The sequence below is a fragment of the Lithobates pipiens genome, unplaced genomic scaffold, assembly GCF_037356315.1.
Source record: "Lithobates pipiens isolate NorthernLeopardFrog02 unplaced genomic scaffold, aLitPip1_a1.2 Scaffold_19, whole genome shotgun sequence".
Classification (NCBI taxonomy): domain Eukaryota; kingdom Metazoa; phylum Chordata; class Amphibia; order Anura; family Ranidae; genus Lithobates; species Lithobates pipiens.
The window spans coordinates 436,668,927-436,686,869 of NW_027507764.1; the positions used below are offsets into that span (position 1 = coordinate 436,668,927).

At 42.1% G+C, this 17,943-nt stretch overlaps 1 protein-coding gene across 20 annotated transcripts in view; it reads left to right on the forward strand.

Annotated features, from left to right (window-relative positions):
• Positions 1-13,228, forward strand: part of DTNA (dystrobrevin alpha) — a 370,761-nt gene extending 357,533 nt beyond the window's left edge. For all 20 annotated transcript variants that reach the window (XM_077492634.1, XM_077492632.1, XM_077492641.1 and 17 more), the window contains one exon: positions 8,349-13,228. In XM_077492634.1, coding sequence (XP_077348760.1) covers positions 8,349-8,384 — 36 coding nt within the window. In that variant the 3' untranslated portion in view covers positions 8,385-13,228. The remainder of the gene's footprint in view (positions 1-8,348) is intronic.
• The last annotated feature ends 4,715 nt before the right edge of the window (positions 13,229-17,943 follow it).

Here is a 17,943-nt window from a genome sequence, read left to right on the forward strand (position 1 = left end):
GGGAGAAGCCATCTCCTGTTCTATGAGCAGGGGAGATGGGATGTCGGAAGCAGACGCACTAAGCACAGACTTAGGGTTTCTCTAGGTGCTATGCTTTCCCCCTTCCCGTCCTGATTCCTGCAGAGTTGAGGAAGTTTCAGGTGGAGATTACCATCTCTTTCTAATCGCACCTCATTGGCCCAGGAGGCCGTGGTTCTCCATTCTGAAGGGCCTGTCGGTGGAACTCCCCGGGGGTTTTTTCCCGGTGTCCAATCTGCTGTCCCCAGGTGGAACCTTGCAGCTTGGCTACTGAGGAATTACCGAACGGCAAAGGGGTCTCAGACTGTTAGTAGCCACTCTTTTGAATTGCAGGTAAATGGAAGCTCAGACCATTTTCCTGAAGGTATAGAAGCGGTTCAATAACTGGTGCTCAGAGAACTCCTTCAATGAGCACAGCTCGGGGGCCGTTCTAGAGGTCCTGCAGTCAGGGGCAGATAAAAGGTTAGCCCCGAAACATTGGAGAGTCAGGTATCCGTTTCAAGCGTATTTCTGGATAGACATCTAATGTCAGTCCTTGGTATAGTAAGGTTCTTCAGAACCTTAAGTAGGCGAAGACCAAGCCTTTGGTCGCCCCCTTCCTAGTCGGGATCTGGCTTTGGTTTTACAGGTTCTCACAGGGGAACCTTTTGAGCCGTTAGAACCTTGCTCGTTAAAATTGATCACTCTCAAAACTGTATTTTTGGTGGCAATCACTACAGCAAGGAGAGTAAGTGAACTCGAAGCCCTTTCTATTAGGGCACCTTTTTTTTTTTTTTACCTAAGGTAGCCTCTAGTTTCCATAAGAATACAGGAGATTGTGCTACCTACTTTCTGTTCGAATCCAGTAAGAGAACAGGAACACATGTTTCACAGATTAGATGTTAAAAGATGTGTTCTTCATTATTTGGATTGCACAAGGTCAGTTCAAGAAATCTGATTCACTTTTTGTGTTGTTTTCTGGGGCTAGGAAGGGTTCCAAAGCCTCTAAACGTACGATAGCTAGATGGTTAAGGTTAGCCATTGGACAGGCTTACGTGACAGGGGGGTTAGATCCTCCAGTTGGGGTTAGAGCACACTCAGCCGGGGCAGTAGCATCTTCTCAGGCAGAGTGGGCTAGGGCATCTCCTGCACAGATCTGTAGTGCTGCAACGTGGTCCAGTGTTTCTACGTTTGTGAAACATTATAGACTGGATCTTCTGTCAGCCAAAGACCAAGCCTTTGGCCGTATAGTACTGCAGGCAGTGGTCCCACCCTAAGGTAATATACTCGCTTATCCTCTCTAAGGTGGCTGTCCTGAAAGACGATTGGGGAAAAATGGAATTACGTACCGGTAATGTCCTTTTCCAGGAGTCTTTCAGGACAGCACCGGTTCCCACCCAAATTGTTTGCAGATCATCGGGAACTCATTACATGAGGCCGTCAGGTAAGACTTAAAAAGTTTATTTGTTTGACGTGTTCTTGTATCTCCCCAGTTGGCCGGAGGTACTCTGGAAGAACTGAGGAAAGAAGGGAGGAGGAGGCTTAAATCATGAAAATGAAGGCGGTGTTTCCTCAGAGGGGAGGAGCCGGTGTCTCTCTAAGGTGGCTGTCCTGAAAGACTCCTGGAAAAGGACATTACCGGTACGTAATTCCATTTTTTAGGCTTTTTACCTTGTGATCCAGCCCGTAACACACTTCCTATACTAGAGTGCCTCCACACTGGATGAAGGAGCACAGGGGCACCATTGGGCAGCAGCATTGATGTGCGCAGGCTATACTGCAGAGCACAAACATACATGCATGTATAACAGATCAGTGGATGTTGTCAGTAGAGCCGAGATTGGTGTTAGTAAGGCAGTGAACAGTGTCAGTAGTATTAAATTTTTATTATTTTTTACAATTTTTTTTTTTTTTTTAAGAAGCCCCATTGGGGGGGCTTTAGTGACATATCAAGGGCCTAAACCACGGGTGCTCAACCAGTGGCCCTCCAGCTGTTGCTGAATTACAATTACCACCATGCCTCTGCCTTTGGGATGCATGCTTGTAACTGTCAGAATTGCAATGCCTCATGGGACTTGTAGTGCCACAACAGCTGGAGGGCCACAGGTTGAGCACTAGGGATGAGCGGAACACCCCCCCAGTTCGGTTCGCACCAGAACCTGCGAACAGATCGAAAATTTGCGCAAACTTTAGAACCCCATTACAGTCTATGGGACTTGAACGTTTAAAATCAAAAGTGCTCATTTTTGGGGATCCTGCCCCAGGGTACACGTATCAATGCAAAAAAAAGTTTTAAAAACTGAAGTTTTTTTGGGAGCACTGATTTTAATGATGCTTAAAGTGAAAAAAAAAGTGAAACATTCTTTTAAATATTGTGCCTGGGGGGTGTCTATTGTATGCCTGTGAAGTGGCACGTGTTTCCCGGGTTTAGAACAGTCTCTGCACAAAATGACATTTCTAATGGGAAAAAAAGTCATTTAAAACTACTTGTGGTTTTAATGTAATGTCTGGTCCCGGCAATATGGATGAAAATCATTGAGAAAAATGACATGGGTACCCCCCCTGCCCGTTACCAGTCCCTTTGGGTCTTGTACGGATATTAAGGGGAACCCTGCACCCAAATTAAAAAAAGGAAAGGTGTGGGGCCCCCAAGCCCTATATACTCAGAACAGCAGTATACAGGCGGTGCAAACAAGACAGGGACTGTGTAGGTTTGTTGTTAAGTAGAATCTTTTTGTAATTGTGAACTGGTACATTTTTAAAGTGTAGCTCCAGTCAAAAAATCTATTTTTAAGCTTTTTGGAAAACATGGGGAAGGCTTATCACCCCTGTAACATTTTTTTTTCCCTGTCTGTGCACCTCTTCAGAAGATTTCACCACACTTTCTGTCCCAATGACCAATGTTTTTAGAAAATTTGGGGTTTTTATTAAAAGAAGGTTTGTAAAGGGGCGGCCCGTCCATATTATATATATATATATATATAATTTTATTTTTTATTTTTAAACGGCCCCTTTAAGACATTAAAAAAAAAGTAATTTAACAGTGCACTGTGGCGCCGGACGCAGTGCACTATGGGAAGCGCCACATCCATGCAATCACAAGATTGCATACATGGCACTTCATTTGCTGGTATTTAACACGCCTTGCGGCACAATGCAGAATGCAGACTAGCTTCCGCCCGTAAAATCACTGTGATTCTACAGGGAGAGCATTGTTCTTCAAACCTCAGGTCACTTCCAGGTTTCATGAAGCAGACGAAAGCCGGAAGTGATGTTGGTGGCTCCATTCCTCAGCCCGAGCGGAGCTGCAGTAAGGTGAGGGGAGTGTAAATGTTCTCCAGAGTGTGGGGAGCTGAAAAAACGATTTAAGCAAGTTGAAATATGTTTTAAAATGCACCCCTTTTCTCAGACACATTGAGCAATAATATGATCCATTTTAAAAATGTTTTATTAGAATATATCAAGCAGGTTTGAGGTTGTATGAATAATGTTCAATGCTTGCAGGAGGAGATGTAACATGCGGTATTCTTATCAGCAAAGTGAAAACAATGAAATGGTCTGCTTGTTACTCCAAATCATTTGCTGGGAAAGACTAAATTATTTTGATTGGTATTGGTGTGGCTTGTTGGGTGCTCTGTGCTAATAACATACTGATATGATAGGGGAGTTGATATACATCTCCTTGATTTCACAAACCTTTTTTGCATTTTAGTCCAAATATGAGATCTGAGGACTTTTTGACCCCAGATCTCATATTTAAGAGGACCTGTCATGCTTTTTTCTATTACAAGGGATGTTTACATTCCTTGTAATAGAAATATAAGTGACACCATTTAAAAAAAACAAAAAAACATATAAAATATGTTATATATCAGTATATTTGTTTAAAGTGCCCGGTCCCGACAAGCTCGCGTGCAAAAGTGAATGCATACGTTAGTAGCGCCCGCATATGAAAATGGTGGTCAAACCACACATGTGAGGTATCACCGCGATCGTTAGAGTGAGAGCAATAATACTAGCCCTAGAACTTTTTTAAACGTCGCCTATGGAGATTTTTGAGGGTAAAAGTTTGACGCCATTCCACAAGCGGGCGCAATTTAGAAGCGTGACATGTTGGGTATCAATTTACTCTGTGTAAGATTATCTTTCACAATATAGAAAAATTGGGGTAACTGTTGTCTTATTTTTTTTATTTAAAAAAGTCAATTAAAAAAAAAAGTGTGCTTGTAAGACCACTGCGCAAATACGGTATGAAAATAAGTATTGCAATGACCGCCATTTTATTCTCTAGGGTGTTAGAAAAAAACTGTTTTAAACATGTAAACACCTAAATTACAAAACGAGGCTGGTCCTTAAGTGGTTAAGAAGACATTTGTTGTATATAACATTTAAGACTGATAATATCACTGCTCGGTCAGATACATAAACCCAGGGCGGTTTTTAAGGCAGGCTGCCCTGGGCACGGTCATTGTTGTGGGGCCCCAAGCAGCTGCCTCATACTTGCAAACTATCCCACTCCTGACACTATGGGTGGAAGGAAGTGGAATACAGGGGACGGAGTGGGTGGATTATAGAAGGGGTGTGGTTTATGAGAAGTGGGAGGGGTCGAAATGATGGGTGGAGTCTGGGGCCCCCTCATCCAAAAACTTCACCAGCCGCCACTGGATTGGGATAAAGCATCAGTGGAGAGGAGACAGGTTTTTCCCATATCAGCTCTTACAGGAGAGAATTTCCCTTCCTAGGGGTAGATTTCATCTCGCTTCCTGTTGTCTCCTTCCATTTGCTAATAGGAGACGTTTGTAAGTTTGAAAGTAGGGGCCTGCCCTATATGCTCTGCAGAAATTTGGGCCTAAGGTGTTGTCACAACACTGTAAGCCCTCAAAGTGGCTCTTGGTGGGCGATGGAACGCCCTGCTGTGAACTATTATATCAAGAATTGTAATTACATGCCATTGTTGAACAGTGGTAGAAAATTGGGCCTTTGGTGGTGGTGGTGCTGGTGCCATTACACTGTAAGCTCTCACAGTTACTCTTGGTGGGCGCTGGAACGGGCCCTGCTGTGAAATATTATATCAAGAATTGTAATTACATGCACCTGTTGAACAGGGGCAGAAAAATTGTGCCTTAGGCACTGGTGCAACAACACTGCAACACCTCACAGAAACTCTAGTTGGAGAGCAGGAATGAGCCCTGCTGCAAAGTATTGCATCAAAAATTGTAATTACATGCCCCTGTTAAACAGGGGCTGAAAAATTGGGCCTTAGCCACTGGTGGCAGGGCCCAGAACCAAAAACGTTCTTCCAAGCTATCAGCTGGATCATTGAGGAAGAGGATAGTCAGCCAGCATAACAGGATAGTCACTCAGCATCAGCATAGGCAGTCTTGAAGGGATCACGACATTTCAAAAAAAATTATTCTGTTAAATCAGCTTCAGGTGCTTGGTAGATGGTGGTGATCCAGGACTGATTTATCTTTATGAAGGTCAGTCGATCAAGCGAGTCGGTGGACAGGCGCACCCTGTGATCGGTTACAAAGCCTCCAGCAGCACTGAATGTGTGTTCCGAAAGAACGCTGGATGCAGGACAGGCCAGTAGCTCAATTGCATACTGTGCAAGCTCTGGCCAGTGATCCATCTTCAAGATCCAGTAACCCAGAGGATTTTCGGTGGGAAAGGTGTCCAAGTCTGATCTTGCCCCTAGGTATTCCTGTACCATGTAAATCAGACACTGAAGATGGTTGCTGGAACCAATAATACCTTGGGGCTGCGGACTAAAAAAAATGTCTGAACGCATCGGTCAGATGGCCACCTTCTCCACCGCTCCTTCTGTGACTGACCGAAGCCTCAGCAACACATTGTCCAGGACCAGGAATTTTTAGCCTCCCAGTCTCTGAGAACACATTGCGCAGACCTTTCTGCAAGGACTCCCGAAGATGTCTCATCCTCTGCTCCCTCTGTGATGGCAAGATAAGGTTTGCAACCTTACCCTTTTACCGTGGATCAAGGAGAGTTGCCAGCCAGTAATAATCCCTCTCCTTGAATCGATGAATATGAGGATCCTTCTGCAGGCTTTGCAGGATCAGGGAGGCCATGCAGCGTAGGTTAGCTGAGGCATTCGGTCTGGAGTCCTCTGGGTCACTAAGGGCGACATGATCCGCAGTACCTCCTCCCAGTCACGTACAAGTCCACGGGTTTCTTGGGACTGTAAATGATCCCTAAAAGACTGCTGCTGATGCTGAGTGCCAGGCTCCACCTCCATGCTGACACAATCCTCCTCCTCCTTGCCCTCTTCTTGTGTGATCAGCGGGCCAGCAGAAACACTGTCTGGATAAAGGGGGCCTTGAGAGGCAAGGAAGTCCTCCTCTTCCTGCCTCTGTTCTGCCTCAAGTGCCCTGTCCATTATTCCACGCAGCTTGTGCTCCAACAGGTGGACAAGAGGGACAGTGTCACTGATTCATGCACTGTCACTCTTCACCATCCTCGTGGCCACCTCAAATGATGACAGGACAGTGCATGCATCCCTGATCATGGCCCACTGGCGTGGGGAAAAAAAACAAGCTCCCCTGACCCTGTCCTGGTGCCTTAGTCGTACAGGTACTCATCGATGGCCCTCTGCTGCGTGTGCAGCTGCTGCAGAATGACCAACGTTGAGTTCCACCTGGTGGGCATGTCACAGATTAGGTGGTTCTGGGGCAGGTTCAATTCCTTTTGGAGGTCAGCCCAGCCAGCTGAGCACTGGCATTATATGACTGGTGGAAATGCACACAGACTTTACTGGCCTGCCTCAAGACATCCTGTAAGCCCAAGTACCTGCCCAAGAACCGCTGCACCACCAAGTTAAGGACGTGAGCCAGACAGGGCAGATGGATCAGTTGTTCCTGTCGGAGGGTGGAGAGGAGGTTGATGCCATTGTCACAAAACGCCATTCCTGGCTTAAGCTGGCATGGCGGCAACCACCTCTCAGCTTGCCGCTGCAGAGATGACAGAATCTCTGCCCCAGTGTGGCTCCTGTCCCCCAAAAACACCAGCGCAAGCATGGCATGGCATCTTTTTGCCTGCGTACTTGCGTAGCCCCTTGAATGCATATGGAGCACCGCTGGTTCTGAGGACAAAGCACAGGAAGAGGCCATTGAGGAAGAAGTGGTGGAGGGGGTGGAGGAGAGAGGTGTGTCACAATCACCATTAGTAGCATTTTGGAGGCGTGGTAGCGGAACAATCTCCAACACTACTGCACCTTGTCCTGCATCCTTCCCAGCTGCCAGAAGAGTCGCCCAATGTGTCGTGAAAGATAGGTAATGTCCCTGTCCATGCCTGCTGGACCATGAGTCGGCTTATAATATGCACCGTACCGCTGACCGCCCTGTCCAGCGAGGCATTGCTCAGTGCTGAGCGGCTTCATGTTCATTCACAAACTGAAGCATAGTAAACATTAACTACACTTCAGTTAAGAATGAACACAGGAGCCACCAGTACAGATCACTCATCGTGTTCATTCAGAAACAGAAGGGACCCATAAATGAAATATTTACTGGCGCCTTCCCCTGCTCTCCATCCTGAAACATCCCCCACAGCAGCCAGCAGGAGAGCAGAGGAGGGAAGCTGAAAGAACTGGAGGGAAGCTGGAAGAACTGCAAGGGGAAGATGGGGGGCCAGAAAGCGAATTGGCGCATGGGGTGATTAGGGTGTGCCCAGGCACACCCTGTGCACATGCCTATGGACAGCAGCATTGTTAATCTGGGGGGGAGTGGAGTGTTAGATGTTTTAGCAGATTTAGATGCACAAAACAAATTGAAGCTGCAGCTAACACTTTATAGCACACATTTTTTTGTTCCTTTTTGGGATAAAGGTTTTACAGAAATAAAAGCTGATCATTGCAAGCAATCTGTCAATGGCAAATGGTTTGCCCCAACCCTCTAACTGATACAGCTTTAAAAGAACTTGTTATTTTCAAAAACAAAAGACTAACTGGGCTTTAAAGTGGTTATAAAGGGTCAAGTTTTTTCTTTTTTTACCTTTATGCTTTCTTTTGAACCCATGAGGAAAGAGCAGGGATGGGGCCAAGCCATGCTCCTTGTCTGAATGGACACACAGAGCAGTGGCTCGGGTGCACCCATAGCAAGATAATTGCTATGGGGGGAGATTAGGCAGGAGAGAGGGACCTGGAGTGCCAGTGGGGGACCCAAGAAGAGGAAGTTCGGGGCTGCTCTGTGCAAAACCATTGCACAGAACAGGTAAGTATAACATGTTTTTTATTTTAATAAGATAAAAAACAATGCTTGCATGTAATTTTAATCCTGACTTCTCTTTTAACTGATCATTAGAATGCTAACATTGCTGTTTATTGCCTATCATAGATAACCAGAAGTACAGAGAAGATGCACAAGGCTTGAGAAGCACTGGTCGATATTTACCCATCAAAATGGCATGGATAATGCAGGTTTACTTCACCTGCTGCATCTTCTGGTACAAGGATCAACATCAGAGCCCCACCGAATGTAGCACAGTACATTTGTATTAAAATTTGTAGTTTGTAGGTGTGTGTTAATACAGAAAAACATATGTTCTTTTAACCTAAAGTATAATTTTCGCTGGCAAAGAAAAAAAAACATGGCATTAGCATTTGCACATTCTGTTCAACACAAGTTTACAAATGGCATAGTTATACATCTATTTAAAGTCCAAGCTGTCCGAGAAGAACGTTTCCCGATTGCTGATCTCTCCCTCACTGCCCAGAGGAAGGGGGCAGTAAGTATTCAGACAAGTCACTGCAGAACAGCTTGCTCATGGACTACACACATACATACACACACACATACACACACACACATACACACACATCTGAATTTATCAGCCAGGTGTATGCAAATCTCTTCTCTGTCACTGGCCAAACTATCAGAGGAGAGCCTATCTACCACCACATAGTGGTGACTATAAAAAGCCAATGATTTGTAGAATTTCTGTTCACCGACAGCTGTTACTACTAGAAGTCTGAGTGCCTTAGTTCCACCTGAACCTGCTCAGCCAATTATCTAGTAGCATTATCTAGGCAAGCAGCGCTGCTGCTTTGGTAGCCAATGTTCAATGCAACTTCTTGCTGCAAAAAGGCACAGCTGGGAACCCTTCTAAGAATGGCTTTCTAGATCAACGTGCATTGATTGAACAAATGCAGCTAGAATACCAGATACTTCAACTTGCAATGTGCGTAGAAAGCCATTTCCAAGCCTGAGCTCATTTATTCCTAAAGGCAGCACTTTTTTTATCGATCTCCTTTTTGGCGGGATGGGACTGTAATCCTGGATATGATCTTGCTGTAACCTTTTTATGGCAATAAGGCACTAAAACCCCTACAGGAAGCAGTTCCACCCAGTGCTTTAACACTATTTCAGTCACTGGATATAATTGGATGCATTTTTGAAAATTATTTTTATTAGTTTAGAAAAGTTATAGAGATTTACTTGTGCAAAGTTCATTTAAGATATTAAAACAAAAAAAACAAAAAAAAGTTTTAATTTAGGGCTAATTGTATAATTTTGTATTATTGGTTTCCTTCAAGATCTCATAAATCAGCCATACAAGTTTTAATGTAAATATCTATATAAATATATATATATATTTTTCATTTTCAATAGAGATACAATCATATACAGAAGAAATAGACAGATTATACAATGTCTCAGATGATTTAGAATCTAGTTTTGCAATCCACACAGATGCTATAAAAAAAACTGTGAACTGTGTTTTAAGTTAGTCATTATTCATCCCCTCACTGCCATGAGGTATTGCAGCGTTCATTTGGTTTTTGCAGTGCACTGTATACCCCTCTTTGGCGGCTGAAGGGATAAAGCTGTTTATAAACCACAGGTGCCATAATAACCCAAACTAACAGAAACTTTATTCATGACTTAATTTACACAATGCTTTTGCCTCCTTTTATTTTGTTTCATTGCTGTTTTATTTGCACATGTGAGATATTCTTTTGAGCTTAGGGTGTATTGTGTGCTTTTATTTCCATTTGAGCTCTTTGTGTTTCATATTACTGTATGCTTGCTAATAAAACGGACCTGTCTCCTGCATACACACAAACACACACACTTTTACACCATTTTACTGGGCTACGATGATATTCAGCATAAAAATGACTACTACAAATTAGTGACATCACTGAGGCTTGAGACATACATTGAACACACATGATGTAAAAACATTTCAGACGACATTAGGTAACAAACTATATTCTCACTTCTTGTTGTCCCTTAGTACATTGGAAAGGAAACCGCTGATCCATCCTTTAGATACTTTTGTGCAAAAGGCACCTCATGTTTAATAATTTAGTTATGTCTCAATTTTTTCTTGAATTACCAGGCCACATTGTCAAATGGTTTACTCCTTAATGCCTAAGAAACAGGCCCGGTACATGTTTTGTTTTTTTGGATGCATATGAAAGATAAAGATTATTGTTCTTTTGCATGTGTATTAGAGGCACGTAGATGTAGCATTACTAAGCACAAGGGCTGGCATGTTTGGGAAACCATTGCAGAAAGTACCTGAACTCTGCTAGTGGGAATCACTGGATGATGGCTGAAGCCAACACAAGAGAATCTTTTATATAGGGTATTTACTGTATGAATTAATGTTTACACAGAGCAACTTGCTTTTCTTTTTTTTTTTGATAAAGTTGATGCAACGTCCTCTCCCCATATTATGCCTTTAATACTGGATCCAAAACATTTTCTCAAAGCTTAAATACTATGTTGATGACCAGCAACTATTGTAAATAATGCAACAATTCCTCATGCAATAGATCTGGTCAAGAAGCTTCTTTAAAAATGCTTGTTTGTCCGCTACTAGAAGCAAATAGAAATTATGGAAGGAAGCCGTACAAGTCAGCTGTTCTAGCTGGATGTTACCTGATGTCGGTATATATGTTCAGGAAGTACTTGGAACTATACAAAAATCAGAGATCCTGTGTTTTAAAGCATATTTCCAATATTTGCAAACCATTCAACCAGATAAAATATTAATTTAAACAGCCTAACTTATATGTCTGCTTTTTGGCCTTTTTAAATGTATAATGTCTCATGGGTCTGATTGGGCATCATAAGAATAAAAACAATCTCCCCTGAAAGTTTTGAAGAGTTATGGAAGATGGAAAAAGTGTGATTTAATGATGAAGCTCACTTTTACAGACATGGTGCATGGGTTGAGGGGTGGGGGGAATTTCCAGTGGCACTAAGAGAATGCTTTCATATTGAACAAGTGTGTTCATTCCAAATGATACTGGAATTTCTTGAACAGTGGAGAAAAATCATTACATAAGAACATGAAATCAACTGTTTTATGTATTTTTTATTTTTTTTTGTTTTTGCCCATGACCTATAAGTATGTTGAGCAAAGTACCAGGTGGAAATGGTACTTGGAAATTGTGAAGTCACTGCTGGTTATGCTGTAAGTAACGGGCATTTATGACAGACCGAAGAGAATTCAGAAGGATGTTTCACTATTGGGTGCTTAAAGTAAAGGAGGCTGGCAATAGAAGTACAAATATTTGTACGCTGTTCAAACTACTGATTTAACTTATTGTAGCCTATGATGGAGTTTTAAATATGAATAGATTTTGATTAAAGAAATAAGCAGGCTATCTTATATTGCTGCCTGAGTGTTCACAGAATGTATAATGAGTGATAATTAGAATGTAGTATATTTACTGAATTGCAAATGATTTGTGTGGCCTTCACTGCGATATTTTCCTAGGGTACTTTTGCTTTTTTTTTGCTTTTTTTTTGGGTTTATTTTAAATTTTGCATGGTCACTCAATAGTTGTATAGAAAGGGTTCTTTTTTTTTAACCTTCCCTTCATTTTCCCAGTTCAGTGTGCATCTAATAATCACACCCACAATGGAGGCAGTCATTTTGCAAGATGGATTAATATTCAATGAATGCCCTAATAATTAAAGGAGCTACCGGTAAAAGGCCAGCTGTAAGGTGGAAACACATGGAGGAATCTGATCATTTAACATATAATCATCAGACTCTGCAGAACTGTTTTCACCTTTTTATACACATCTACTCAGTGAGAGTGCTTTTCAATATGTTCTAGGATACAATAATCATAAATGCCAGTTTATCTTTATTCAAGTGTACTTTTACTGCATAGATGGATAGAATGTGAAACCTTAATGATCCAACATTCTGACCATTAGTGATGCTAGAGCCCTCCAAGGTTTGTCAACACCATCACACTAGTGACACGACAAAATTGCCTGTAAGAATTGCTTGAAGCATCAAACCACAGGGAGACTCATCACCTCCACTCTGCTTACCAGATCCATCAGGATATGCTACAAGGGCAATTGTCTTTCTTTAGATGGCTGTGCCTTTTTAAGTGAAGACAGTCCTATTCCTCTCATGGCCTGACAGTGTTTACCTTCACGTTTAGCAGCCTAAACATTGTTTAAGCTGAGCAGCCCATTTTTCTAAATCATTTTCTATAACTGACCTGATATCCTGTTCTGTGAGAATACTTTCTTTATTAGAGATTACTTAAGAGTCTTATAAAGCTTTATTAAGACTTGTAAGATCTGGGGCCCTCAACCGATACTCAGAGTTGGATGCTTTATATTGCCCAACTGCTTTAAAAAATGAAGTTGGATGTGGCCAGTCTAACTGAAAATACAACCTGTAAGTTTTCAAGGACTGCGCAGGTAAAACTTCCCCTGTCACTATGCTTCACAGAGGGTGGATAGGCTATGTTCTCATGGATATTAGTTCATCAACAAAATGGCTGCAACCACTGTGCCTTGGCAACAGATGCACTCCTATTGTAGATAGACCTTGTAAATATAGGCAGCATCAGGCTGCTTCATTCAAGTGGGTTCATTGTAATATACAGAACAGAAAAAGCAAAGCACCCTGCGGTGCTTAAACAGGCCTTTTGACTTCTGAACCAAAAATATCATCTGAAAATCTCAAGGTTACAAACCAATGTTTTTAACTTTAGAATAATATACTTGACCACTTGAAGACCATAAAAACAAACACACTAAAGAATTTGAAGATGTTCATTGGTATTGTAACTAAACTACTATTGTATGGAACATTTTGTATTGCTGTTAAGTATTGTTTTGTGTGTGTGTTGGAACTTACATGGGACATGTCCTATTTTGAAGTGGTTATTACTGTGTGTCTATATTTTGGAATGGAATTATTTCTTCATTAAAATAAGTTTTGAAAAACATTTTCGGTTGAGTGCATAACAAGTATTTTAAAATTTCTGGAACAATGCATAGTTATCAAATAGAAATGTGTTATTACTTGAAAAGCATAAATATGTTTTTAAAAATGATAAAACGCTTTTTAACGTAAACCTCACAAGCCCTGGCAAGTCAAAATTATGAAAATGTATTATGCCTCGTACACACGGTCGGACATTTTGACCACAAAATCGATCGGATTTTGTCCTAAACTGGTGTTGCACACACACGGTCGGACAAAGTTTTCGGAAAGTCCGATAGCGCTCACACACGATCGGATTTTACGACAATACAACCTTTTCTGTTGGAATTTCCGACCGTGTGTACAGGGCATTAGAAGAGCATATCAACACAAACGAGAGAAAAACGCAGCTGAATTTCTATACAAATCTTGATTTCTCAAGAATTGAATGTGACATGGAGCTAGAACAGTGATATGCAAGTAACTTCAGATGACTATTTTTCTGGATCTGCTGATGTGCAGTTTTCATTAAGGGTATCCATTACTTTTTTTTTCTTACTGTAACTCGCTGTGAATTCTTTCACTCAAGTTACTTGTACAGATACTGCCGTAAAGTTGCTTACAGCCAACAATTTGTGCAATGATTCATAATAATGTATTCGTTTTAATTAGTAGAATGTTAATATGAATGTAATTTAGAGAGGCCCATCACTAGATCATTCATTTCAACAAAAATCTTCCTTTGAGATTATATGTGTATTTAATATATTGTGTATGTGATTTTTTTCTTATTCATGGAGGGACACATGACATCTTTAACCTTTAGGTTATACTTCTGCCTACAGGAGAAATGGACTCAAACAACAAAAATGTTAGCCAGCACAAGATACCCTGGGCACAACCAGCATGTGTAAGGATACCAAGTGATGATATCCAGGGAAAGCAGGGGTGACCATATCTGTGAAGCTGTATAAAGGAGACTGGACCCAAACTAAATGCATGTATAATAAGGTTTAATAATAACACAGCAAAAAAAAAAATCTAAAACCACAAACCATATACAAACAATAGTGAAACACACATGACAAGTGAAAAATGACCTAACAAGATAACTATGATACACTATATACAATGCAAGGGGAGAAATCCGGTTAAGAAGGCTCAGGCAGGAGATGCAAGCAGGGGAAATAAGAGTATAAGGCATGAGGGGGAACAGGTAGAGACAGCAGGGTAACAGGATCTAGGCAACAAGGTAGCAGGTACAGAAACAGGGATCACTGGTTCAAGGGCAAATAGGTCAAGATGTTTGGCACACAGGGCAGTACAAAGAGGAATACGGAAAAGCTATAGGAGGGGCTAAATACACTCCTAACAGACAGCATCTGGTGCAGACTAATACCTGAGACCTCCTATCTGCTGGGAGACACCAACTAATGAACACCAGAACTATAGCTTTCAGGTCCGAAGACCACAGTGCCACCAGCAGATATTCTGGTTCCTGACAGCATGCCTCAGTTTTTTTTTTTGGGGGGGGGGGGGGGTTGTTTATTTTATTTTTTGTTTTTGCTGTCCTCAGAAATAATCCGAGCTGAAGCAAATACATCCACTCTTCGGTCAGTTTGGAAGATATTTCTATTTTCAACAGCTGTTGGTAGATTCATGCTGCAGTCTGAAATCCTGGAAGTCTCTCCAGTTGGCTAATGAGCACAGTTTTTTCAATTAGTTTAGTAAAGCCCTGCATTTCAGAAAGTTTCTCCAGTTGTCCAATACTGCTGGTAGATTCAGGCTGGATATTAATAATTCTGGAAATCTCTTGAGTCAGCCAAGAAGCACAGTTATCCATGTTCATTTTTTATACTAGTAGTCTGTCTGTGATAGTTCTGCAGTCAGTAGCTACTCACCTGGTTCTAGTTTACACAAGACTCTGCTAGTCAGGCCAGTGAAGGACCCTCTGTCCTCATATACCTCTATTACTAGCCATCACCTTTAATACTGTTTAATTACATTACCTAATGTGCCACTATTTCTTTGTTCCGCCACACCCAGATTCTGCGCATATTTATATAATATATATATATATATATATATATATATATATATATAAAATGACCCAACAGAAATCAGAATTCACTGCTCAGTTTATTGTTCCAGGTACAGCATATTTATAGTATACAATCAAGATAGAGCCCACCCATGGGTCATTACCAATCTAGGTCAGGCTAAACACCTCCCCCATGTATATACATTTATTCATACCATAGTCTTGCCTGACAATGTACAGACAATTTTTATAACAGTACATAGGCTATCACATCACTTTGACCCAGACTCTAGCTTGTGCCTAAGACGAGACTAAAACAAAACTTCCTCTCCCTCTACAGAGTACAAAAGCAATAATATATTTAAAGGAGTATTCTAGCCTTAGGTTTCAATAATATAGCATAAAGCAGTGTAAACATTAGAGGTTTTTTTTTACAAGATTCATTCAATTTTCTTTGTGATTGCTTATGAAATTATTTATCCAGAGCCGAGGCAGCGCTCAGTCATTCATAGACAATTTTACTCTTCCTATTGGCCGAGTCAGAGATTGGGACAACATCAGCCCAGCTATCTGGCTCTAATTATGAGAATACAAAGCTGCCTTTGAATGGCTGAGCACTGCTCATACAGATGCATTTTTTTTCTGGGTGCATAGATGTGCACAGGGGGTGTGTCTGGGCTTATCCTAAACACTTCAGTTTGTGAATGAACAGGAAGCGACTCAACACAGAGCACTTCCAAGTCATGTAGTTGAGGCTGCAGAGAAAGACATGTTTCAGCTTTGGGGTGCGAGGCAGGAAGGTCTTGTCTCATACCTGGAACACTGTACTGTATACTGTATGTCCTGAAGACTTCTAGGATGTATGATATCATTTGCCTAGGCAAGAAGCCAAGAAGTAACCGAAGAAATGTTAAAGAAAAAAAAAGTTTAAAACCAGTAAATATACTTTCCTATTTACTAATGCTAGCAGCATGAATATTAAAAACCAATCAATGTTGATTGGGAGACCGATTTCCACTTTATAGCATTCCCTGCATTAAGGTGCACAATGATTTGGTAAGTGAATTGCCCCCACACCCCACTTATACTTGAGCCGATCTCGATCCAGCATTGTGTCCATCTGCAGCACTTCTCTCCTCTTCTCCCCGCTCTCACAAGTTTTGCTAAGAGCAGCGGGAGCCATTGGCTCTCACTGCTGACAGTCAAATTTTGTGACGGGGGGGGCTAATAGACAGAGACAGCAAGGCTCAGAATGAAGCCTGCAGGTGTGCTACAACAGGAAGCAGCTTCCTAAAGTGGCACACTGAGAAGAGGAGCAACCTAGAGCGCCAGTCGGGGACCCGAGAAGAGGGATCTGGGCTGTTCTGTGCAATAACAATGCACAGAGTAGGTAAGTATAGCATGTTTGTTATTGTAAAAGAAAAAAATTGACATTACAAACACTTTAGTGTAGGTCCTTGGCCAGAGTACTTCAGAACCTATCGCAGAGGCTCATTCATTGTTTGGAGTATTTAAGTCATGTTCTGGACACCGCATAGGCCAAAGTGTTTTTCACAGAAGAAACTTATGAGACTGTAATCAGTTTCCAGCTCTTAAAGCGGTTCTGCACACATATTAATAACATTTTCCCATTCTGTTCCCTCTAGACCGTACATTTGATAATGCCACAGTTTTATTTTTTTTTATTAACCTACCTTATGTAATTTGTAATATTTTATTTTCATCCCCTGTGGCGATGGGCAGTCTCTTGCGGGGATCAGCATCACTTCCTGCTGAACCCCGCACTGTCTCCTGGGATCTCGTCCAAGTAATCCCAGGAGACATTGCGGTTAATACAGCCGAAATCTCGCGAGATTTCGAGGACGTGACGTCATCACGCCGGTGTAGTGTCATATTTTGCTGCCTATCACACCGTGCGTTCCAACATAGTTTCGGCAATACAGTTAAGCTAAACCATCACATAATGTTATGGAAGTGACGTTCCAGACAACACAAACACTGGGCCATGCGTTACAACACTAACACAGTGTCCTCATCCCTATCCCCGGGCTTCAATGTTCAGTGTCCTCATCCCTATCCCCGAGCTTCAATGTTCACTGTCCTCATCCCAATCCCCGAGCTTCAATGTTCAGTGTCCTCATCGAAGCACAGGGATAAGGATGAGGACACTGAACATTGAAGCAGGGGGATAATGATGAGGACACTGAACATTGAAGCTCGGGGATAGGGATGAGGACACTGAACATTGAAGCATGGGGATGAGGACACTGAACATTGAAGCAGGGGGATAATGAGGAGGACACTGAACATTGAAGCTCGGGGATAGGGATGAGGACACTGAACATTGAAGCCCGGGGATAGGGATGAGGACACTGAACATTGAAGCCCGGGGATAGGGATGAGGACACTGAACATTGAAGCATGGGGATGAGGACACTGAACATTGAAGCAGGGGGATAATGAGGAGGACACTGAACATTGAAGCTCGGGGATAGGGATGAGGACACTGAACATTGAAGCACGGGGATAGGGATGAGGACACTTAACATTGAAGCTCGGGGATAGGGATGAGGACACTGAACATTGAAGCACCGGGATAGGGATGAGGACACTGAACATTGAAGCATGTAGCTCAGGATAGGCACCACAAGTCCCAGCAATGCAGAACCTAACACCGCACATAGCTCAGCATGGTT